The 26242-nt window shown below is 41.6% G+C and overlaps 1 protein-coding gene across 1 annotated transcript in view; it reads left to right on the top strand.

Annotated features, from left to right (window-relative positions):
- Positions 1-2749: 2749 nt before the first annotated feature.
- Positions 2750-26242, top strand: part of LOC128712061 (mucin-5AC) — a 51294-nt gene continuing 27801 nt past the window's right edge. The window contains exon 1 of the mRNA XM_053806956.1: positions 2750-3032. Coding sequence (XP_053662931.1) covers positions 2750-3032 — 283 coding nt within the window. The remainder of the gene's footprint in view (positions 3033-26242) is intronic.

Below are 26242 nucleotides of genomic sequence, written 5' to 3' on the forward strand. Positions count from 1 at the left end.
GTCTTTTTTAACCACTCACCAAACATCAAATCAACACACCAAGCCAGTTCGAAGCGTGACGTAACGTATCGTCGTGAGTCGTCTTCAGACGAACTTGTCCTATCACTATGAAAAAGGCACATAAATATTAAACTAGGCCCCGTAGCAAGCAATATTCCAACACAAGGCTGTGTATTCGGAAAGGCAAAGGGGCACGTTACGGTTGCCATAACTGGAGCTCATTAGAAGTCGATCATAAATATGTAGACAATCGAGACGTTGATATTATTTTTTTTTTTTTGCTTCGGTACAATATTTTGTGTGGATGGGTGCCGTTTTTGTGAAAGTTGTTACGACACGCGATGTGCGTTTAATGTGACTTGTTTTGGCTTTTTGTTTTGTGCTTTTTTCCAATCTTTTCTACCCACATGTCTCTAACACAGTCCTTTGAAGCAATAAATTAGTTCCATTAATCGATACACCTCTCACACTGCGTTCTGAAGGTGTGGATACTTTAGAGACAGAACCAATCATTCACTAAGCTGCTTTGGGTGTGGTTGATCCGCGCTGAGTCTTGTGACACACACAGAACGGCATTCTTTCAGCGCATTGATCAACCTGCCAACCTCTCTCGATCGGTGTGAGATGTTTGCATTTGGAAGGCGATGTGCTTGTTCTGGTGTTTACTAGAATAATGAGACGGTGACGCATGCGCTGTACATCAACAACAGAACAACTGTGTTATCGTGTTTGCAATATGATTCGATACACGGACCAAAGCAACAAGTCTCACCGTTTTCGGTGCGCGGTGAAACCCCGACCAAGTCGCACCATTCGCTACTTCACACCCAAAGCCTTACCGATGGCCGAATTCCTCGGCTAGTTTCCCGCCCAAGTAGCGCGAAACTAATCGTTGCGCCTGTTTTTTTTTTTGTGTTTTCATGCTATCGTGCTACTACTTCAAAGCGATCTCCGATGCAATGCAATGCAGCGTATGCAGCCCGGTGTGCATTCGCTTGCATAACGGAGCTGTGCGGAGTGTGTTGCAGTGCAGAACTAGCCGTGGCATATTTTACCACCACCTGGTACAACCCTCAACCCTGCGCCACTTGTATTTTCCACAACCTCTTTTCGGTTAATGTTGACCCAATGCGTATGGTGGTGTGTGAGTGTGCGTATGGAACAGGTGCGTATCACTCATCGCCACCATATCCAATAGGGCCCCACTCGTTCCACGCCAAGGCTGGCTAATATTTATGCGTTTGCACTGGGTAATAACACACATTGGCGGCAACCACAACAACACCAGCAGAAACAAAAAGGTAACTCGCCACCTTAGACCGTGTCTAACGCAATGACCGATGACCGATATGCCCGTTTGTTTTAGGCTAGCGCATTTTACATCACCTCTGTGGCCCTTTTTAAGGTTTTGCGCATAGTAGACGCGCAAACACATACGCACCAACCGACCTTCTTTGCCGTGGAAGGAATTGTTTTGCGCACTCGTGTTGCTCGCGTGCCCGCGTTGCGCCCTTATTAGTATTGATATCGTATCGATGTATCTTGGCTTTCGCATGTGGCACCGGAAAGGGTGAAAGAGGTTCGAGGCTAAGCTTACTATTCCGTCAGAGATGAGAAACGATTGTCGTCTGAGATCGTTTGTGAGGAAACAGAACTGATAGTCGATAAAAAAATATTTCAATAGACGGTTGAAGTATTAAAAAAGTTCCAATATTACACTCATTGACTGGTGATAACAGGCGATACTTGCGGACTTTTTTATTCTGAGTGATAATCAACTAGACCAGTGGTGTAAAGTACGCCTTTTTGGCACTTGAATTGTGGCTCCTGAACGAAACTGACCCATCCCATGTAAATTTTAGCTAAAATGTAATCATCAATTGTAGTTCTATGTAAACATAACTGCTGATTGATCCAAAATGTCGAATAAAACCCGAACTTTTGATTGAAATTTTCCCAGAGAACAATGAAAAACTCGTGAACTAATTTTGCTGGTTTGGGTGAATGTAATGTACAATAGACTCTGACTCAGTTTCGCCCTACCCTATAAAGTCTTCCAAACTTATTTCATTCGTAATTGTATTATATTTCGGTGTTTGCCCTGTGCAGTTTGCTGATCTAAACTTATTGAGAGTCAAAAATCACTAAAATGCTGATATGATATTGATGAATGTTCTTTAGGTTTAATGATGAGCGTAGTTGAATTTTAAGAGATAAACAGATCCTTCGTGATGAGTTGATGGAATTTCAAATTATGTTTCATTTTAATATTGTAATAATTATCACTATGATTACTAATGACCCTAATTTTAGTACTAATTTTATCGAAAGCCGAAACGAAAGTGTAAACTTCTATATTCTTCAATTTATGTTGCAATGGATATAGCTCCCATTTTTTTTTAATTATTGGTTTTTGATTTTTCTTTTCAGATGATTCCTCTGTTTTCAACCAACTTTATCATCAAGAAATCTTACAGTGTTTCATAAACAAAATCATTATTTCAGTGTACAGTGTCTGCAGTGAGTGCCGGTCTCTTAAAGAATGCCTTGAGTAGTGCGCTAATCTAATGTACCTATTTGTGTCGATTCAGTTGAAAGTGAAAGTGATCCGACCGTAAGAAAGTGTGCGTGCGCACGAGCGTACCGACCCAAAATCATCATCATACTGCCACCCACCGGTGATAGATGCGAGTGCAGGTGTCGAACCATCCGGACAACCCTGGTGCAACGGCAACGTTGGTACAGCGCAATGGGTGACTCCCGCGGGAGGACCGCGCGACCGCTCGTCCTGCTGCTGGTGCTTGTTGTTTGTGGCAGGATGGGTGGTTCCGTCGCTGCCACAACCTCCGGTGAGCCGTACGTTACGTCCCCGACCATCCCTGCAGCGGTACAAAAAGCTACTGCGCAGGAGCTGACGGTGAAAATCTACGGCAGTGATAAAGCCACCAAACCGACACCGACGGCAATCCCGGAGTCGGAGCTTTCCACGCAGCTCGATGCGTTACAGCGCAGCAACGGAGCTCATTTAAATGGTGAGTGACGATTTACTATTTGCATTAGTGTATTAATTAAAACGTGCTCCGGTGGTCGCATTCTTCAGCGTGGGCACATTTCACAAGCATAAGTTCGTTCGCATCTGGCTAGAGCATGACGATGTGGAGGTGTCTCACCGCAGGGAATTGGATTTTCTTTCGAGAAGAAACGGCAAAAAGTGCACTGCTCTTTTTGTTAAGCTGGAGAGGACAGTCATTTTCTTCTTTTTTTTTATTGGATTTCCATAGTCAAGCATCGTATGCGCTCGCTATGGAACGATGCTTTTTGATGCTACGAAACGCTTGCCGACAGGGTCTAAAAGCACTAAGCCCATTCCAACTGTGGACCAGCGTTCGTTTGGTTGAGTGTGTCGTAAAATTTGAATGTGACCTGCTTTTCTCGTCTGATGCTAGTGTTTTCGCCACACAAAAAAAAAACAATCTCAGTTATAATATGCTTTAGGAACGAACAATCGCACATATGGTTTTAGGTCGCTTTGGAGTGATCATCCAGAGATTCGAGAATGCTTCTCCTCCAATGCTTTGCCTGTGAGCAAAGCTTTCCCCAAGACAATTCCATATTCACATAGTGCGATGCCAATTTTAATGTTACTAAAACTTTACCAAGGAGCAAAATGTTTTTAAGAGTTCTAAACAACAAATCTTCATTTATCGGAAAGAACTCAAGTAACGTTGGTACATTGCCTAAGTTTTTTAGTATATTTAAAAATGTAAAATTTTAGACAAGTATCTAAAATCGTCGGAAATATTTATGAACTTGTAAGTATTTATTAACGAAACTTGTGTACTAACCTCTCAATAAAATGTCAAAGATGACTTTAGGCGCTTCGTAATTTGATCATCAAATTAAATTCAATAAACAACAAAATCAATTTCAGATAAGAAACAATGAAACCGTGCTTCTCGCTTATCTTTTCTATAAGAGCATTCCCCTCTGTTAAGAAACTCATCTTTCAACGTAAGAAAATCACCCTCTTGACCGTAGACATTAAAACCAGATCAACGAACGGAGACAGGAGTTGGAAATGACACAACAGCCCAAGGCACCGGATCCAATTCGTTCGACCGAAAGATAACGGGATAGATCGTCCATTCCCATCGCAAAACAGGAATGGAGCATTCCCGGGCTAGAACTCCACCCAAACCGGACAGTATGGCATCTTCTTCGAGCCATAGGGCATAACCATTTCACACGTACTATTAACCAGTGTATACCCCTTCGGGCCGTAAGTCATTTGCTGTTCTCTCGTCCCATCGTCGTCATCGAATCGTCGCGATAGGATCGGCAATAAGTCAATGCGCCCCGTACGCGGGTACCGTTCACTTCGAACGGTTCTTCTCCCGCGATCTTGCGGCACGCAGAACCATCGACAGGGAACACATTTTACTAAATTGCTCTCCCTCGATCCCTTGGGTAGACCAAACCGACCATGCCAAGTAAGAAGGGTTTTTTGCGCATTTTCTTTCCTTTTCGTTACCTCCCATTAGCTGCTCTTCTTAAGTGCGATCGGAGTTGAACGAACTGGTTCTTGTCATCGGTTTCCAATCGGATGGACAGATGGCTGACTGTACGATGTACGACGTGAGAACTTGGTTTCCTTCTAAGGGACCGCGTTTTCTCTCACCGGTTGGTGTAGGTTTTTTTATTTTCTTTCTCACCATCTCGCACCGGGAGGTTAGCGAAATCATGCAATGAATCCGTTTTGTCAACCGATATCATGCCACACGATGCCGTGCCGTAGGTAAGTAAGCGGCTTTGCGGCGTGGTTAGAGGCACTCGTGCAAGACGTATGCCACGGGCTGAAGAAATTCCGCAATATAAGCCATATCACGTTTTGCGGTATCGAATATCCGGTGCACTTTGCTTCGGAGTGCATTCACCTTTTTCGTAGCGTGATCGCAACAAAAAAAAAACAGATTCCTGCACTGCACGGATGCAATGAATTATGGTATTTTAAGTGCAGGTTGCGCATACCGTTGCGATTTGGTTCCGATAGGAAATTACGATTTAACGCTCTAGCGACTTGACCGAAACTGAACCGTTTTTTTTTTTCCTTTTAAAACGATTTTGTGTTAAAGCGACGTGAAATGGTGAGCATAAAAGCAGGCTTAACGGTCTATCCTTTCAGCATCATTCAAGGAATAATTTGGAACACCAAAGGATAACAGATTACTTGGCTTATGTTAATGTAGAAGTCATTTATCCTTTTTTATTTTATTGATTAATCTGAACACAATTTAGATTATTCTGTGCACATAGGGAACAGGGTTCGTCACTTATGATATAAAAGTTATTTGTTTTTTTATTTATCATTTAATTAGCAGCGTAGATTATTATGTTTTTTCGTAAAGTAATGTAAACGAATTTTAGCTTTCAATGTCTTATAATCTTCTACAAATGGTAACTGTTATATTATTTGTCCTGTTAGAAGAAAAAAATATTCAAAAAAAACCCCTCTAATTAAGATTTCGCAATGTTGATCTTGACCAAAGCTATTATTTTCAATCCAATGCTCTTGACGGATTAGTTTGATTGCTTGTACCATTTTGCATTCAATATCTACCCCAACCATACGAGTGGTTCAATTGTTGAAGTAAATCGATTCAAATAATGCAATGAAGCTTCTCAACGGCACGGTAAGGTTGTAGTACGTTACCCACCTGAACGGTTGACCTTCGCGCTCCTACCTTAGACACCGAACCTAACGGAGCAGAGCTACGGATCACATCGAACCGGCGGCACCATGCGCCAAACAAAAACACCCACATCATTCCATCCTTCTCTGTGCGGAGTTTTCTTGCATGCTCATTCGTTCACATTCTCGCGCCTATAGCAAACACAAACAATCATAAACATTCATCGCAGGCTGCGGAATATTTGCGTAGCACCGTTAGACCCGCGGACTGGTTGTCCTTCGAAATTGTTTGTCGTCTAAGTCTCCCGCTTTCGGGTAGTTTAAGGCAAAGCCGCAGTCCATCTCAGCACGAGAATTGCTTCTTCTTTGTCGTCACATCTCTCACAACAACCGGTTAGAACGCGGTTGCTTTGCTCGCATCCATCCGAAAACCGGTGTCCTACGCATTTCGCTGGCCCCCAGCAACGCTCGTCGCTTTCACTTTCGTGCAAGTTCTCTGTTTCCGTTCGATCCGTTCGAAAAACGACCGCCGAAACTTTCACTGCGCGGGGGTTGATTCGCTTGCGATTAATTAGCGTGGCACGTACCCGGTTGGAATGAGGAAGGGCCAAATTAATGCCGGTTTTGTGGGTGGCCGCTCCGGGTGTGTGTGATGAACATACCGTCATTTTTTTTTATTCGGCACAGAAAAAACCACATTCACACAATCAATAATCGATTAAATTTGATTGCGTGTTTTTTGGGGCGGGTTGGGATTCAGTATTGTTGCTTGCTCGAGGCGGAAGGAAATTTAATTAACCAACTCGAAAAATGTACGGAAAATAGGAAAACAAAATTAAACACGTGATGAGTGACCGGTTGAATAAACCCTTTTCGGTGTGTTTTTTGTGTGCGAAGCAACCAACGCAGCATTGGCAATCGCTAAAGCACCCGTAAAACGTTGCCAAAACACGGCACGAAATTATTCCACCAGTGCGCGACAGTTGTCGCCCGTTTTTACCATACCTGTGCGAACGTTTGAATACATTATAACCTGTTCCGATGGCGCACCACGCACAAATACACCTTGCTACAGCACACAAAACGTACCCCGAACGTGTGGATCGGTTTTCGAAGCATTCGAGCGAACGTCTAATGCTCGCGGGGGTTAGAATCGATACAAAACTTGTCAAGGACCGTGCGTTCCAGTTCCGTTGCGGTTAAGGCTGCCCCGATCCGCGGGCTAAGGTGTGTAGAAGCTAAGGTCTGTGTATATACGTTTTGGTATGGACATACTGCGCTATCTGCTGGCTGGAACATTAGTTGATACGTCAGGTTGCTTATGATATTGTTATTGCACACAACATCATTACTGTGGTTCCTTTCTTGGACAGAACGAGCCGATGACGAATGAATGATATGGGTTTTCTACATGTTGCTTGTTGATGAAGATATTTATTGGACGGATGTATCTCGGGTGATATTTTCAATTTTTTAATTGGATCACGAAACGTTACTAATCTTGTGTTGAATTCTTCCTACAATCGTTATAAGTTAGACGATAGGCAATAATGTACCATTTGCTCACCTCATGACCTGATCTACTCTGCTATCTTTGTTATGTTTGTGAGTATGAAGGAATCAGTGAAATATTATTTGATATAAAATTAACCGACAAAATACAGTACTAAAAGGGCTAGACTGTCTCACTGTATCTTTGTAGTGGATTTTGAACGTATACTATGCGATACAATCGTTTAGCCGCATCAACATATTGATGAATTTCTCGGTGAAATGAAATCCGACAAATTTTTACTTTTCTATAAGTTTCTTTTCAATTATCCAAACACGATAATATCGCAAAATTTCATTTAAAAATAGTTTGCAGTAGCAAGTTTAAAAAGCAAAAAAAAAACATAAAAAAGGGAGTTGCATTCGCTTAGCAGAACCGCCGAAAACTTAAAATTGTGTTGCACTAATATTGTTTAACATGTTGAAGCTACTGTTTTGGATTTGTTTTAACATTAAAGTAACAAGGTTTTTGATTGTTGGTGAAGCGATGCAACATTATATGCATTCTCTCCTGTCCGATGCAAAAGTCCTGTAGGGTGTTGAATGACATTTCTTTGCATTGACCTGTGATATAAATATTCTCCAAAGATTTTGGTAACAAAACAAACTGCAAGCTGGCCATTCACAAACGGAGAGTTCTTTTGACTCCACCCATGATTTAAAATGGCGTGATACATTAGGCATTATCTTGCTAGAATACAGCCACCTCATCCTAAAAATTTTCCAAATATTCCTAATTCAGAATCAAAACATTTTCCACAACCTTATAGTATGTGTTCGAAATCATAATTGTATTGTCTTTATAATACTTATCGAAAGACTAAAATTGCGATATACTGCCCCGTGGAACTCCGTTTGTATCAATTAGTATAAAAATGAAATTTAGACATCAAAACACAGCCTTGGTCCACCAAGCAGGCTAATTGTAAAGATAGTTCTCCCATCCCGAAAGCAACTTAACCACCACGTTAAGCATTCTTTTTCCGCCGTGATTAGCCACCATGATTCTGCAATCGGTCACTAGCACCTAATGAGCACCCTTTTCGCAATCGCCGCAGTGCGGGTTGCTGATTGGGCATTGGGTTCCCATTGACCCGACCCTCTAATAAAGATACCCAAAGCGAATGCTTCATCGACGAAGTAAAAACAGCAATCTTGTCTAATAGTGGTTTTCCCTCCAGCTTTGTATCAGTTCCATTTTGCCACTACTGTTGTACGATCATCCCTTTGCAAGACGATGGTGGGTATGAAAGATCAGCGAACTCTTCGCCCAGGCTGAGATTGTGTGTAATGATCGCAATCCGGTGATGCTGTGGGTGGTCATTGCGAATCCGTCCTGCTTTTTTCGCCCCCCGAACATTTCTGCTTCAATGACTACGCGTCGTTAGCGTTCGATGACGTTGATTGTTGCTGATGATAGATCGTGGTTTCCCTTACGCTTCTCAGACCAATTCCCAAACCGTGTTTGTGCCACGAAGAAATGCTCCCTGACAAATGCACAATTAGATTGCATCCTTTTTCTTTCTCCAAGTCTTAACGTTGGTCTCGTTTTACGATCCCGTTTTTCTACTGCGATTCAAAGTTCGTTTCGCATACTGTTCTCACCTAGCTGTTGGCGATTCTGTTACCATGTTGGCCTCTTTTGCCTGTTTTGTCTGCGGTTTGTTCCGCCTCATTTGGAATCTTCTTTTTCTGCTTTCATTTTGATGCAACAAGTATAATGGCACACAACAAAAAAACATCCAGCACGTTTGGGACGAAACAACAATCGGTCGTCAATCGGTATGAACGATGTAAGATGTAATTCCTTGCTTCGCTCTTTATTTGTGGGATGGTTTGGATTTTATTTCATTGCTTTGCTTTGCTGCACTGCATCTAACCGTCCAGCCAACCAACCGACCAACAGAGCGCAATGGGGCATGAACAACAATTGGCAACACGGCCAATTAAGCGATGAACGTAGAATCGTACCACAGTTGGGAACGTTGTGGTTTTTTTTTTGCGTTTCGCTCGTTCTCGATCCGACCGGAGACAGTTACAAAACGCGAACCTGGCGGACGATTGAGCTGCACTGCCAACAATTGCAGTTGCACAAGCTTGGTCAGAGATGCTTTAAAGTGGAGCAATGTAGTACCGGCAGGAATGGAAAAGAAACATTGATGAACTAATAACAAAGCAGGTAGTGGCAAAGCCTATTTTGCTTTGAAAATGAGTTTCATTTGGAACAAAATACGCAGAACATTTTTAGGCTATTATACCCCATTTTAAGATTTAATTCAAATTTATATTTTGATTGAGCCTTGATAGCATATGTACATGTATTGTGAAGTTGTAGAAGGGAAGTTAGTAAACATACAATTATTATTGGATCATAAGTTGCTAAAACAAATGTGTGGTTCAATCTAATTAATTAGTTCCAGTTGTTGGCTAGAAAATATGAAAAATAGTGAAACATTTCAAATGTTTTTTTAACAAATGCCATTCAAATTTAGTCATTAGTGTTATTATATTTGCTATCTTCGAACGCCATAGATGCTTCCCATCGAACCGTATTCAATTAGCTAAGCCTTCTACATCAATAACCGTTTCCGAGACAACGATTCAAAATTCAATTTGAATAATATTTCTCGTCCTTCTATACAATTAACTTTAATGCTCTTTAGCTGCCGGACTTAATTGGTGTTCCGAGTGTACTAACGCGAACCGTCTCATCCACTTGTGGCTGGTGCACACCTGAAATGAAGTTATAAACTTGTTCACACACATTAATCAAGATGCTCGGCAAATTGACTTCCTCGTTACTGTGGGTTGTTTTCGAAAATCGATCACCGTGATTCCGTGCGGTTTGGTGCGACTGGTAGCCGCTTCGACCGGATCCGCATCCTAAAACGCCCCCCCAAACTTCCTTCACCCACCCGCTTCCATCACACCCTCTCAAAACGTGTGCCGATCGTGCGAAACCATACACACAGACCGTGCATCACACAGTCATGACACTCACACACCACGACTAGACGTGGAACAAGTTTGGCACGTTGATTAGTTTCGGGTCGACGTTACTCAACACCGGGCAGACACTGGGTATCGGCGGAGCATCCTCACTGCCGTAATGGAAGAGAAGATATTGAACCGTGAATGTGACCTCGGCACGGCACAACATTAATCTATATGTACCGCTGCGTGCTTTGATGGGATGGTGAATGAAACTAACAAAAAAAATCCTCCCATCGAAACGATCGTTCGATCGAACGGAGTATCTTTTTTTTCCAAAAAATGCTTCATGTATGCTCATTCCATTGCGTGCACCATGTGTGTTTGTGTAGTTGTGCAAAGCCGGCGGATTCGCAAGTCAATGCCAAATATGTTTGTTGGTTTGTTTGTTTGTATTTTTCTCCAACCAGTCAACGTTGATCGATCCTCGACAGCAGTTTGAAGAGAAGACAGAGCAAAGCCAACAAACGATCTAGCATACAAAAAATCACTCAACTCATGTAGCCGTTTACTGTTTGCATGGTTTTTGTTGTGTATTCAATTTGCGCCCTGCTTCAACCAGACGAGCTGATGATACCGGTACGGTTCACGAGTGGATTTTCGTGAGAACGGAACGCTCAATGTGACCCCTGGTTACAGGTGATGTCCACCAGGTACACCTGATTCGGTGACGCACGCCGTCACCGATATCTTTCGAGACGCATTAAAAGCGATGACTATTGGGGAAATAAAAAATGATACGACGATGGGTACACGAACCGGGAAGTGTTGCTACGATGGTGTATATTTATGTTCCTCTTTACTCGCGTAATAGAAGGAAAAAAAGTTCAAGCGTCATCATCTGTGCGCCGGATAGAAAATGATCTGCGTGCTCATCCCTGGTCCGAGAACATGACTGACAGTTGAATAGTGAACGTAAAGACATTGCCTGTAGAGCGGTAGGAAATTCCCGAATATTCTTCGATAGATTTTAAAAGGGGTGGAGAGTGAAGGCGGTATGTCCAAGCAGGGTGGAATGATAGGGATTGCAAATTACCGGGTATCGTCATTTTAGATTGCTAATGGAACTGAGCACGAGAAGTTGATTTTTTTCGCAACTGATTTTTTTTACAGCCGACTAGTACGATAAGTGCAAAACTACAAAGGCATTAATAATACGCGTCTTTAGGCACAATATCATGAAGCTTAAGAGCAAACATGCTTTGAAATGCAAGGTAATATACAAATTCAAGAGTTTGTACGTAAATTTACCCATGTCAAAGAATTTTGCATGGCCTACTCTACTACGTGGAAGAAGATTTTTGAAGCATACACAAATCATCGATCTCAACAAAGCATATTATTGTTACATTTATTATTTAGAAACTATAACCATCGTTGAGAATGCAACGCGACAAAAGGTAATGTGTTAAAATTTTCCTTTTTATATTCCTGCCTCAAGAGATTCAATGTTTAGTCCAAATACGTAAGTTTTGATCTGAAACGGTATTTACGCATTTACGGAAATAATTGCGTATGTATGTATTGCGCCTACTTACTTGCGTGTACAGTTAAAGTCATTATTGCTATAACTACTTTTGTAACTGCTTTCGTTCTTGATTTTACATCAATCTAATTCAGTAGCAGTTTGACTAGAGTTTCCCGTACTGTTAGATCTTTTCCTTGATCATTCTAAGAAGCGCCAATGGTTCGATGTGCTACCCGCATTCCATCATTGAAGTTTCTCCCACCCAGTTTGGTATCACTTTACGTCTAATTTCAAACATAAAAACTCCGTAACGGGAACGGGTTTAGCCATTACTGGCTTAGTTTCACCGCTAGCATCGATGCATGCAGCATTTGCCTAAATCTAGGATTTTGTGAGTAATTACACTGCTCACTTCTACTTCCTCGCCGCTTCGCTCGTTGCACACGAGCTGTGCAAATGAAAATTTAAATTAGCCCACAAGAGGATTTGGGGGGAGAAAAAAAAACCTCTTTTCAGATCATGAAACCACGCGGACGTCATCACCGGAGGCTGAAATTAATTGTTTGTACGCTTTCTCTCGCGCGATGCATCTACCAAACAGATCCCAAAAAGCCGAGTTGATCGATCTCGCGTCAACGGTACCCCACACCGATGGCTGACCGTAAAAAAAAAAACAGAAACATGCCAAAAGTGTGCAGCCCCACACTGGTAATGAGCTGGGTCTGCGTACGTCGGGCTCATTATCGAAGCCATTAAACACCCATCAGTGGCGGGTGGGTAGTAATACTGCAACGGGCATTGGATTTTGTTATTTTTTATATGAAAAATAGGAAGATGCGATCAGTTGAAAACTTTACTGATATCTTCGTTGTACGTTTCCGCATGGAAATGGTGGAATTTCTTTGCAATACTTAAACATTGTAGCGCAATCATACTCACGTTGCAAGACATTTGTATCGTTGTTCAATGTATGTTTGAGGACGTTCAAGTAATTAATATTCATAGAATTTCAAGTACTGAACATTCAAGTAATGACGTTCAAGTAATGAACATTCATAGAAGATCCATTACGCTGATAACATATCGAGTCTGGGTTCAAATCTAGACTACACCGTCTATCCACTTCATAAGTAGAATTAGTTTATTTGTGTAATTTTAACTAAGATCTAAAATTAGTTCTTTAGGTTATTTGTCAAATAACATTGAGAAGATTAATTCAGGATAATAATATCTAAAACAAATAATTGAGTTTAACAATGTCAATAACAAGCAATACGGCCTGGCCGTCCATATTAAATAAAAAAAATCCAATATCCAATGAGAGGGTTTGTTTAATAAAACTGTTTAATTGTAGTCTTTTAATAATTGATTATTGTTAATTTATTGTTCATATTAATTCCATATTGGACCACATAAAATATCATGAGTAGCAATTACACAGGAAGGAACGACATGTTGCATTGAATTAATTATTTCCTTCTAAACCTTAGAAGGTCATTCTCAACCGTTGTTTTAATTAAAGCAAATTAAGTTATTACTTTTGGCTCATAAAGTTTACTAGCAACCGGCATATTTACATAAAACGCAAATGATTGACAGCGTAGCAGAAGATCTTGATGCTTCAAAACTGTAACCGGAACTAAATATAATCACTTCTTACATCTATACACCGTACCGTGCATCCTCTTAATTAGCAAACGCTCAAAGCTAGCGTGACATTTTAATCCGTCTTCTTCGCAATCTTGATGGTGGGTGTGCCAAGGACATGCGCCCGAATGGGATTCAAATTTGCAAACTTATTATGGCACTGATTTTTTTTTGGGTTTCGCTTAATGAGATTAGATGAAGATGCTTAAAATCAAGATGGAATGCCGATTACAAAGAATGTAATGAACGTAACATTTTTACTTAAAATTATCTTATACCCGCTAAATGGCAATGAGCGTAATTTATTTGATTTTCAGTCACAAACGAACATTTCAATGCTATTTGAAACATAATAAAATGTTCTTTCTCGGACGCTACGAACTTAACGAGCAAGACCTTAACTGCTATAAGCTATTTATCGGTAACGAGTCAAAATTAATCAAGGACACTAATGTGCTTTGCTTTCTGGCCACGCACGCGTTCTTGTTCTTGCACATGCACAAAACGATTCTACGTTTAACACTCATGTTGAAAATCAAATGGACGTGGCTTAATGAGACCACTGCACCTTAATACACCGATTTCTTAAAAAAGAGAATAAATAATGCTAATAAGAAAAAACAATTAAATAATGTCGAAGTGATGGCCACGAAGATGCTGCACCACGTCGCGCGTAATTGGATTTAATTCTACCATTAAGCTTTGAGATGAATATATATGTGTATGTGTGAGTTTGTGTGTGTTATTTTTACTTTTTCATTTGCGGATGGGTAGGAGCGCGAGTAGTGAAACGTGCCGCCATTAACCCTTGTGACCTGCGAAGTGCATCTCCGTATGCGCGCATGATGCACCTTGTGGGCAAACCATCTTTACGCTATAATTTACACGTTCTTCTCATTACAAGCTTACCGGAGATATCGCGCTGATGTTTTTGCTCGTGACTAATCCGTAAAGCGTTTGATAAACGTTCACGGCCCTGTCTTAGAATGGTCGCCCCGGTCGGTCTAATCATTCGTTCGGTCAGATCGTGAGACCTGCGCTCGATCACGGGCTAACAACGGGCCACGCTGATATCGTCATCGAGGTTATTAATATAAAATCCTTAATCACGACGACGTTTGTTGGGTCCGCATTTTGTTATCGTGCGGAATAAATCTTCCCATTTGTGGCGGTTTAAAGCGAACGAAGGTAGAACAGTGAAGATAGATCTATGACATTGAACTTTCCGCCCGTTGCTTCCTCACGCTCACCCTCCCAACTGCACAGTGGGGGCTGCAATTGAATTGTAGATCGCGAAGCGCCGTACGGGTTTTGCTTCCTGCGATGATTGCATTTGTCGTGATTCCATTGTTAAAGGGAGGGTATGCATGTGAGTAGAAATTAGAATGCCTACAAAACACAAAACGGAATCCGATGATCTCATACTGTGAGCAATGAAACATTACCGATCCGGTGATCTACTGAAGTTGAATTTGCCAGCACAGTAGAACCTCCAATTCATGTTGTTGTTTTCACGCTGTGTCTATTCATCTTCCTTTTTGGCTCGTTCGAAAATATTGCTTTCTATCCATCAAAACACCCGCCCAATTCAGCCTATTTAGTAGAGTGATTTAATGCGACTGCCTCACTGCACCGCTTACTGGTGGCGTTATGATCGATCCAGTAATCGATCATACAGGCTAAAGGTGCATGATTTATGCATTCAACCACCCACTACTACCAACCGCCTCGCATCTAACACGATCATTAATCTTTCGCACTGTTCTGTTCGCGTCGACCTCGGAGAAGTTAGTTATGCTGACCGGTGCGCACGGTGCTCTCGTGTGCTAAGTGGTGCTTGATATAAAGGTTTAAAGTGAAAGAAATGAGGTGCAGGTACAGATTGGAAGCAGCGGTGAGGGAGCGTGAGAAAATTTATATCAATCGTTTGGGGATTAGTGATGTTTAAGGTGTGTTTAAGGACGATAAATATAAACACAGGATTTGATCCTGTGTTTATGTATTGACAGCAAGTGTTATTTCCTAATCAAATTGATTTTAAAAATGATATGCATTTCAGGTCATCAGGATTACTAAACCTGCTGTTTATGTATTATAATCTGTTAATTGTTTTGTTTGTTTTTTTTTATTATATTTTTATTCTGTATGTTCAATTCTTAGACATATTCAATAAAAATCACCAATATTATTAGATCGCCAACATTAATGTTTAAGGATTATTCCATTTCAAGTAGTGGAGATTAAAATGTTGTTAGTTATATGTTCAAGTATATTCAAGAATTGTAAAAACATTGATATAATAATTATTTCGTGCAGCTCACATCAACAAGCATGTCAGTTTAACCTTGCTTATTAGTTGTTCATCAATTCCCTTGGTAACAAAAGACTTAAGTAGAATAAGCGACGAACTTAAGGTTTTAGACAAAATTATTGTTGTATATTATTTTTGATCAAATGTTACCATTTAGATCTTGGTTATTCATTGCTTGCTTATTCTTTGGTAATAAAAGCCCTTGTAAAGGTAAATAATTAAGGTGTAACCTCGGTGACCTAATAAGCGACAAACCTCAACTTTTGTAAAGCATAAATTATGGTTTAGCGTAATACGAAAGTTTATAGTGAGTTCTGCTTCATTTTCCTTCATTATGGCTTTTATCGTGACAAATCAAATTCCAAATCCTTGCTGTCCAATGATCAATTATAATTAACTATAACGTAACCATAACGCTGTTTGTTGATTCAACTGGAATATGTTAAGATCTTAATAATGAGAGCATATTAGAATTGATGTACACTAAGTCGAATACTCCTCATAATTCTACATCGTGAAGTTGTCTTTACTACTACTACAAGATCACACACACCTTTGCCACTACCCTCTACAGCTATGTAGCAAAGCGAGAAAAATTATCATTAAATTTAATCGAGAACGAAGATGCTCTCCGCCCACTCAGAATCTTGCGCACCGAATCATCCCATTCGATGATGATCCGCCAAGATGGAAAACCCTGACGTTCCGATTCACATGACCTTCGCCATTTCTATCGCCCATCTATTGGGCCCACGGTACGCCTCTTTCCAAGTGCCGTGGCTAACACGATCGTACAGCGTACCACCCCCGACCAACTGGAGCCGAGGTTCCAACCTGCAATAAATCTTTTTTCCGGTGACAAAATGCCGCCTGTCAGAATATTTCCCGTCCTCTGCCACAACCCGTTGTATCGTTTGCCGGTGTCGGGTGTAATTATTGCCAGTCGGGCAATCGTGGGATCATAAAGTAGCCGCAACGTTTAACAGCACTTGACAGCAAAGTAGCGACGAAACGGCAGCGTACGATGTCGATTTGGGAAGCGGAGACGACGTGTCTGGGTGACATATCAACGAGGTCAAAATTATAGTGCGTCCCTTAGCTCGATCTATCTTGCGTTGTTCGATCTTCCCACAAGTGCATTTCCGCCTGTTTTGTTACACGATGTGATCATAAAGAAGAAGGTTGTAGGGTTGTACGGCGAGGAAGACAAACACAATGAGCTGATGGTTTTGAAGTGTTTATTTTATCATTAGGCAAAGGAATAAATAAGAATGATGTACAAGTGTATTGTTTTTGAATCGCTTCAGCTCGAAATTTATGGTGTTTATGACGGTCTAGCGTTGACAGGCAGAATAAAATCATAATTCTGTCAGTGTCAAAATTTTTAAGGGGGATTGTTTAAAACGGGTAAACTGGTTCGAAAAAGAGATTAATAAATCTTAATTAAAGTGATCTGTTATCGTTCATTTGTCATTTGCCATGGATATGAAGTAGGAAATCATGTCATTTCCATTTTAATTGAGCAAGTTGTAATAACAGTGTATTTATCATTTTGGATCTTCTCATTGGGTTGTTTTAAAACCATAACAAGACTGATTTTTCATTTCTTCTACATCCCCTCACATTGAATCATTTGCAACACTGAACGATGAACTCACAACAAGCCGTTCATCCTACCGGCGATGCTTTTGTCACCGTAGCGCAACAATCGAACCGTTTGCATATATCATGCACATGTGTGTACATACATCAGCTCGTATAAAAGATATGACCACACCGATACCGAACAATGGACAGTTCATTCCTTCCAACCTCCTTTGCTTCGGTTACAACCCACCTCACGCTTCCCACCAACCCATCCTTTGTGACGCGTGCCAGCAAGAACTCCGATCCGGACGAAAATCAAACCTATTCGACGACGATCGACGATCGCTAATCAAAATTCAAAAACAATCTACTGACTGCTGCTCCAACCCATTCCAACGTACATAACACAAACCCGCTCGGAACAATGCCCCCAAGCTGACGGGGGTGGGTGAGTGCATCCACCCAAACGATCGACAAAAAAAACGAGGAGGATGATTTTTTCCAACCCCCAGCAAAAACCAACGTAACGAAAGAAAAATAATAAAAAATACTACTACCACTACGCCGCAATCAAACTGCGCAAGTTGGCGATAGTTTTGGAGGTAGTTTTTGTCTGTTGGCTAACTTCAGCAACTGCAAAAACTGCACAATTTTCATTTCTTTTTTTATTTTATTTGCAAGTGCAGTCCCCGGTAACGCATGGACGGTTGCTTTACTTTCACTAAGCACGATGAGTTTTCACCCCTCCCGGGCAGCGAATCAAGATTATCCAAACAAGACGGTTGGCATTCGGTGAAATAATGGTAGGATGAACCTAAAGCTGCACTTGCACGAACGAAAGATCCTCCCACCAATCAGCTCTATTGGTTCTAGGTTCCATCCACCCTTTAGGGAAAACAGGCTTGCCTATTATGTTTTACCATTTCATACGATCAGGAAGGAAGTATCAGGGTTTTTGGAGTTTGGCACTTAGTTGCCAAACATTGCATAATACCGTGCCTAATCCCATTTGCCATGTGGATAGCGAATGGCGTAATGATTCGCGTAACTGTCGATGGACAGTTTTTCTGCTCCCTCGTCATTCTCAACAACATTACCGCGCTTCTTTGCGACCAACAAACAGAGAAGCACTCGCAGCAAGTTCGCTTAACGACACAATTTAAATGCCAATGTCTTTTGCGCTATTTGTGGCATCTCTTTTTTCGCTCTCTTTATCCACTTGAACCGACGAAATGGCTGATTTACAGTTTCAGGGAACATTTAATAAGCTTCAGATGGCGATGGAAAGAAAAAGACAAACAAAGCGTGTGCGTGTGGAAATGTGGAGGGGCACATTTTTCTTCGATGGATGCAGGGCACAACGTAGGGCTTTCAACGAAAGGTGGTAAAAAGATGGCGTGGATAGATTAAGGGACTCACCGATACGTGGTGGACAGGTAATAATATGGGTTGACTCAAAAAATTAAATAAATCCCTCTGCCGGCCAAACGTCGTTTGACTCGTTGGCAATGGCCCACTCGGTGGAGAATTGTAAAGTAATTCCGTGCAATTAACGTGTCGTTATGACCATCGGGGATCTCTAGGCATGGTCCACCCTCCCTGCTTGCCGTACACTTCACAATACGGTGCTAACTAATGGGCGTTCGAGTGTTGCATCAAGTCGATCCGGCGCTGGAATGTGAACTGCAGCAAACTGTCCACCATCAGCGTGACTCGACGCGTTGCGCTTCTTATCGATTGAGAGGGAACACAAAAAAACAAAGCTGCAATGGATGTGTTGTTGTTAGATCACTGGGTCAATTGTGGGTTCGTATACTATTTTACCGAAGGGAGTAAACTTAGATGAGATAAATTGAGTAAATGGTTAAATGTTAGTGTTAAATGACCATTAAAGCAACAAAATCTTAGAAATTCAGATTGTATTTTCCCATTGATTTACCCACAGGACTGTGTTCAATAGACGTAATTTCCAAATAAATGTGCATCAAAGTTTTGCAAATTCACTGTAAAAAGTATCAGGGACTCACAAATGTCAATCTCAAGAACTCGCTTGATTTAACAACTAAATTGTACCTAAAATATAGATTTTTTTCCTCAATTTTGTCAATAGAACTGCATGCAAAAGATGCAATGCCCCTCCAATAAATGAGCCAAAAAGTGTGAGACATTTTTATAAGTTAGAAATTTTGATGCTAAAAATTTTCCTTCTCATTCTTACAACTACTTATTCCAGCCATTGACAGGTGTCTGAAATTCTCTATCAATTTTTTCAAACAAGAATCTTAGACATTAACCAAAGGCAATCTTAAGAACCTTTTAAAATTTTCCTACATTCGCCCGAAATATTAATAACGCATCGTAATGGAAAACAATTAAAGTTGAGAAAGACGTTGCTTTCAAATCAAGGTTTTTTTGTTTACAAAATCTAGATAAAACAAACGATATGCAAAACTTTAGGTCCGGCATAATAAAGCCATCAGGTTACAACATCAACAAAACCTCTTGAAGTCAATCAATCGATAACGAACACGCCGAAGCAAGCGACAGGTAATTGTAATGAAACATGAAACAACCGAAGCAAAAAGAAACCATCCGTGAAGAAATTTTCACCGTGAAAGGAGTTGCACTACGCGGGAGTTCACTGTGAAAGGAGTTATCGTAGCTTCCTGATACGCCCTTAACAGCACTGACGCCGCCTTTAAATGATGCTCTTGTCAGCATATGTTTTTGCGATGTATAACAGAGTTGTCCATCCGTCAGGAAGATTGATTGTACACCCCGCATCAGGTTCCGGCTGCCTTTTGTCTTGCATGAAACTAATGAACCTGTAATGATGAGGTATTCAACATTGCATATCTATATGTTTGCTTAAGCCTCCCTAAGAAAAATATCGTTACTTAAACTGGTGAGAAGGTTTAAGCGAACCTTTCATTCACCTTTTTGCCTCAGCCTCTTTTCCTTAAATTATAAATTACACGAAAATGCATATACACATTAAAACACCACAGATTAAATATGTATCTGTCAGACTTCGCTTCACCTTTCGTATATCTGTCCCCTGAGAAGACTAAAAATTTGGCTTAGCGAATGTCCAACCATAACCGTTTAATGCTGCATGTGAAAGGCAACTGCAACGCATCATCTAAAGCCTTGTTTATGGCGCAGGTGGTCGTTAGAGCGATAAATTCTAATTCCCCCAACACTAAGTGACATCCTGTTTGTGCCTGCCAGTAGCAGCATTCAACATGTTTATTGTTCTCGTGTAAGTGTGGATCGTTTTTCCATACCTGTTACTTTCTAGTTTGTTTGCAAGATCCGCGACAGATGGACCGACCACTGTATTACGACGGCGAATTACCAGTACCACCTTCTAATCAACCGTTATTACGCTTGCTATTCATAATTGAATATCGGTGCACTCGGAGGATCAATAAATCTTCGACCCACCGATCGTCGCCAGATCGCAATCCCGATGCACGAAGAGAGGCGGCAAGCAGATGAAAGTGAACCTTCATACAACGGCCGGCTGCACAGTCGTGGCCACCGATCTGCGTGGTTAGTTTCAACCGTTTTTCAGAACAAGTGAATGTTGTTTTCATCATCGCTGGGACACGCGCAGAGGAGTGCTGTCCGATCGGTCGGTCAACGTGAGCGCAAATCGAATGGAACTCTAACATTCTGCCTTCGAGGGGTGTGCTGGGCAGGCAGCAAACGAAGGGGATTAAGCGTTTGCTTGCTGATTCAATTAATCCGACCTCACCCTGTTTGCATCTCGGCCCGAACCAATGGCTAAAGGTGACTTTTTCGTGAGATTGGTGTACGGTGGACGAGAAAACGAGTTTATCGGTGCATTCTAGGCGAGAACGGAGTACGTTTTTTCCCACGACCTGTACCGACTGGCTGACCGGATATGAGTGGTTTGTTGTTTGGTATTGGTTTGTAACGTATTTAGTGAGTCTATTGCTAGGGGGAGTTCCAATAGGAACGCGCAACAATTGGAATGCATTTTCTGGACATTCCTGAGGCCGATAGTAGTAGTTAGTAGCTTAGTCATCCGTATTACTGAACCGTGACATAATGTATTTTTTAATAAACTTAACGCTTGCTTAAGTAAATCTTTTCCTATTATCAACAGAAAACGATAACAGAAAATTTCAAGCTCGTTAGTTGTAAAATGAAATATTTAGTATTTCGGAACTTTTAGAACATTATGAAGATCATCAAACCATTCAATTATGATGTGTAAGCAACTCTTTCAATAGTTCAATAGTTTTTTTTCGTAAATTTAATATTTGTAGCATGTAGCAAGCATGTAACAAAGTAATAACAGCTACTAACTAAATCAAATACAAAAGTTGTGCAGCATACACAGTTAACATGAGTAAAGAATTAAACCACTTCGTTACTAACGTATATAGCACGATACTTCCCTCAAACCACTAACTACCATCAAACCACAATAAAACATTATGAACCGTCTAACACAGATACACCATTCCCCGTCCAACTCGCCAGAGACCTTATCATATGCCCGAAAAAGGTTTTGCTTGCCACGCTCACGCGTCCAATGGATGTACACCGAATGCAAAAAAGGCATCCGGCAGCAAAAAGGGTAATCGTTGCATAACGGGTATTCCTTCAGTTTCGTCACCGAACCATTCGGTGACCGGGAGCGTTGAGGGCCATTTTGCCAAAGATGGCCTTCTGTGGCACACGTCGCGGAAGTTAAGGCGCACGGGGGACGCATTAGCGATGGTACGGTGCATCACGCTTCACACATCACAACAGACATAAACTATATGATCCATTATAATATCCATTACATAACTCACGGATGACTTGTTGAGGTTTGTGGGTAGTTCAACGAATACCCGTCGGGTAGTTTGGGTAGTTTTTTTATGTCAGAACGAATGTTGAGATGAACCCTTTTTTCTTCACACTCTTAGCCGAGGGTACTCTGCTCCCGCCTGCCAAGTAAATGGATTTTTACGCAAATTTGACCATTTTTGTAGGTCAGCGGAATGGTGTTTCATGTCGATCACTTAGCACCGTATTGCTGATGGCTGCAAACAGAAACAAAAGAACCTTCTCCAGCGATGGGTTTTCCTCTCGCACGCGAAGATAACGTTCTCCCGTCCGTTCCACCATCTATTGGGGTCAGTGCAATTAAAACGAAATAATCATCGTCCACCGAAAACAATGCTCTAACGATTGTACGCTGAAGGCCACAACACCTTCATGCAGGGGCGTACTGTGGTCGGCATCTTCATGCCACTGCAGACCCACACCCGGTACAGTTTGTTGTATCGAAATCGCAAAGACATAATTAAGTTTGCAACGGTGACGCTACTATCGCCGGTACAGCACCACCACGAAACCAACCGCTTGAGCTTCACACAGGTTGGGTGAAATTATTGTTATGAACGGATGATGAGGCGTCGGTGGAAGAGGGCGCGCCCGAAACGGGGACCAGAGCGATTCAATTAATGTTTCGCAAAAAAAAACAAACAATCTCGTCGCTAGTACTACAAAATCTGGAGTGTACCCGCCAACAACAACTGTCTCGAGCTGTTGCGCACGTGTGACCTCAGATAGAAGATCGATCGAGTCTAGGTGCCTAGAATGGTGCAACTCAGTACTACCAATGCACCACAGCAACGACATCGCACGGAATCGGGCAGGTTTCTACAGCCAGACAGCTTCGAGTGCAGCGAATCTTCGAGCCCTTCCACACACACACACACAGCCGAGACACACCTTCGATCGAGTTGGCGAAGTATATTTGCGTCCAAACACAGGCCTGTCGTCTGCACCGATCGTGGACAATAGATTTTAATTCGGTGTTTTGTTACCCATGCCTTCTTAATTTATGTCTATGGGCAGGTTGCTTAGCGAGAGATGGAGTTTGGAGTTGCATAACTGGCCCTGCCGGTGGGGGATTTGGGATTAAGTCGATAAGCATCGGATGTACATGACGATCGCTGGGCAAAGGTACCTAACGATTGTGGGTGTGGTTTTTGGGGTTTTTGGGTAGCGCCTCTAATGTTTGCTGGTGGTGAATACTGTGCCGTCTTGCAGTGTATAATGCACGTCGAGATTGAACGATGGATTGACGATTGAGATTAAGACATCATTCCGGTAAATCAAGAGATTGCAATAGATGGAAAGCGCATTCTCGGGGAGCTGGAGACTGGTAAAAAGTTGGGTATAGTTTGATGTAATGGGTTCTTGTAGAATGCAATGCAATTCAATGCTTGAACCGCATGGTCTATTCGAATTCTTATAAGTACACTCATTTAGCAATAACAATTACTGCTGAGTAGAAAGTAATTGATATCATCAGCCTGAATAACAAATCTTATTTGGGATTGTTGATATTACAAGAATGATGTCGCATTATATTAGAATTTGAAATTCAACATGTAGATTTATCTGCAAATATCTTTTGAGATATTTATAACATCATTTCAGATTTGTTCCTAATCAGTATTAGAAATATAACAATGATTTAGCTTTACATCGTCAACCTCTTATCCATGATGGTCTCTTTTTTATCCCGGTATAAGTTCCGTCAGATATTTTTAAAATATTTGATAACATCCTCTCATGACATTTGTGTGTCATTCACATAAAAGAACTAATAATATAGATTAAACAAAAATAAAACTATCATGAACTGTAGTGAAATACATATAAAAATAAATTACATTTATTTCCAACTCCAAAACCTGAAATAGGTAACTAATCCCAAGATCTTAAAACAAAAATAAACTTCATGTGATTTTTTAAAAGTTGGAAGATGAAAGATACAAGTTTAAACAAACAAAACACTAGAATTCTCAAATAGTATTGGGTATCTGTGCTCCAAAGATTAGTTTTCCAAACGATTCCTCCTCGTTTGCAAAACACACCCCAACGCAACCAAATTGGTACGGTGCTAGTTAACAAAATTAACAAATTTTCTTCAACCATGAGAAACTTTCCTCTTGGGTTGAGAGTTTTTAAATTTAATTACAGCCCGGTACATTCCCGTTCCCTCCGTTTGCGTTTAATTTTACCTCATTTACATCTAATTATCCACCGTGCACCGCGGTGAAGCTAACTAGCTGAACCCATTTGAGACGCTTTTCCTCTTTCTCCGTGTCCAAATCATTTTATTAACCGTTTACGGACACGAAGAATTGGTGATCTGCCACCGAATGCAACAAACACGCCCATCATTTACGGTGTCCTATTGAAGGCATAAATTTCTCTTTGATGTTCCACCACGAATCTCTTTGCCAACTCCTTTAAAAAGTCCCGTTTTTTGTTGCTTTAATTCCACCCGGGTAGCGTTTGCAATGGGTAGCACCGAGAACAAAACGGTTTCAATTTACCCAAATGAGGCCGTCTCCCAATCAAGATGCATGCGCTTTCCGCCCGGAATGATTGCTGCCCGACTGCATTCGCAAACATGCCGTATGGTTCGCAACGGTAAAGAGTCGGCTAATTATTGGAATTAGATTTAATAAGATCCAACCCCTAACAGTCCGGGAAGGTCCCGTGCCCAATTCAATTAGGCTGCTTAAATAGTTGATCCACTGGTGACCTTTTTTCTGCAAACATAGACCGCCACCAGTGTGCTTGTTGAGCGTGGTAGCTCGTCGACCTCGTACCCGGGGACCATATTGGAGACCGTTTATCTGTTTGCTTAAATCCGACCTGTGGCTCCCGGCTACTGCCATTGGCATACACAGTCGTCGCACCGTACCAGCTACTGCCAGACAATTTACCCGTCAATCGGAACCTAAAGCAGGCAGTGTAAACGCTTTTAAGCGAAGCAGACCAAATAATAGACCACAGTAACCGGCGGCAATTATCGCCGATACGGTTCGCCCATTGGCCGATTCGGACGACTTTGGAACTTTGGATGCTTGGTCGGTGTTTATTACGATTGAAGATCGCTTGGCTAGAACTGCGTTGAATCGGTCACTTCGCGGTTACGTTACCGAACGTGCAGTGTTTTAGCATTCGCGTCCAGTTTCTTCCGATCAATCGATTTGCTCGTAACCGATCGTTTTAGGTTAGGTTCGGTTGTTCGGTGCATTGTTTACCGCTGGTAGACCTCCGGGCATTGTAGCAATGGTGGCCGAACGGCATTAGTGCGATTTGGTTGTTGATCACCGCACCGTACAAATCGCTGACGGCGACAACAGACGAGCCGAAAATGCGAACGATGTCCAAAATGGTTGTCGGGTGGTCCTTCGAACTGGTGGACGAACGAGTGGCCTCCAGGTGACGAATTATTTAGTGGCCTCTGGCTGCTGGTGCTTTGCTGGCCACCACACACATCCAAGGAGACGTGCCGTTTTATAAAATCAATTATGCAAGCATCATGGAAGGTACTGCATGTACTCTAGACCGTCTGGCAAGTGGATAATGAATTTAAGAAGTTTTTAGACAAAAGTTTAGACGAGACATTAGCTAGCTAAAAAAATAGTTGGTATTAGCAGTAAATTCAAGGAGAATGTTTGTGATGTCAACACATACATTAAAAAGCGATCGAACAATCCATTTGCTGGTATCTGGTCATAAGTTCAGCTGGAAGTAATGTACTATTCCAGATTATTTTTCATAGTTACCCAACTATTGCCCATACCTCACATACTTCACATCGCTACTCGACGACTCATAGTAGCTGCGATTGAACAATAATGAATTACTTCTGTTTTAGACCGGCTGCAAAGAGCTGCTGCTTACACTTGAATGGAGATTCCAAACCGCTACTATATGGCATGGCGTGTACGTCTATAAAATGTCTTTGGGCTTTGCGTATGACGGGCATTCTTCGAAAGGAAAGCCGTCTCCGCGCGAACGTAAGTGCCACACGGAGCGATAACATCCACGCACGCTTTAATAACGGGCTCCAGCTACAGTCAAGATGTAAATTGACATCAGTAAAATATTCATCATGTGCAGTGAGTGCGCATTCGAAAGCGTGTTACGGCCTTAGGCTTCG

The sequence above is a fragment of the Anopheles marshallii genome, chromosome 3 (assembly GCF_943734725.1).
Source record: "Anopheles marshallii chromosome 3, idAnoMarsDA_429_01, whole genome shotgun sequence".
NCBI classification, from domain to species: domain Eukaryota; kingdom Metazoa; phylum Arthropoda; class Insecta; order Diptera; family Culicidae; genus Anopheles; species Anopheles marshallii.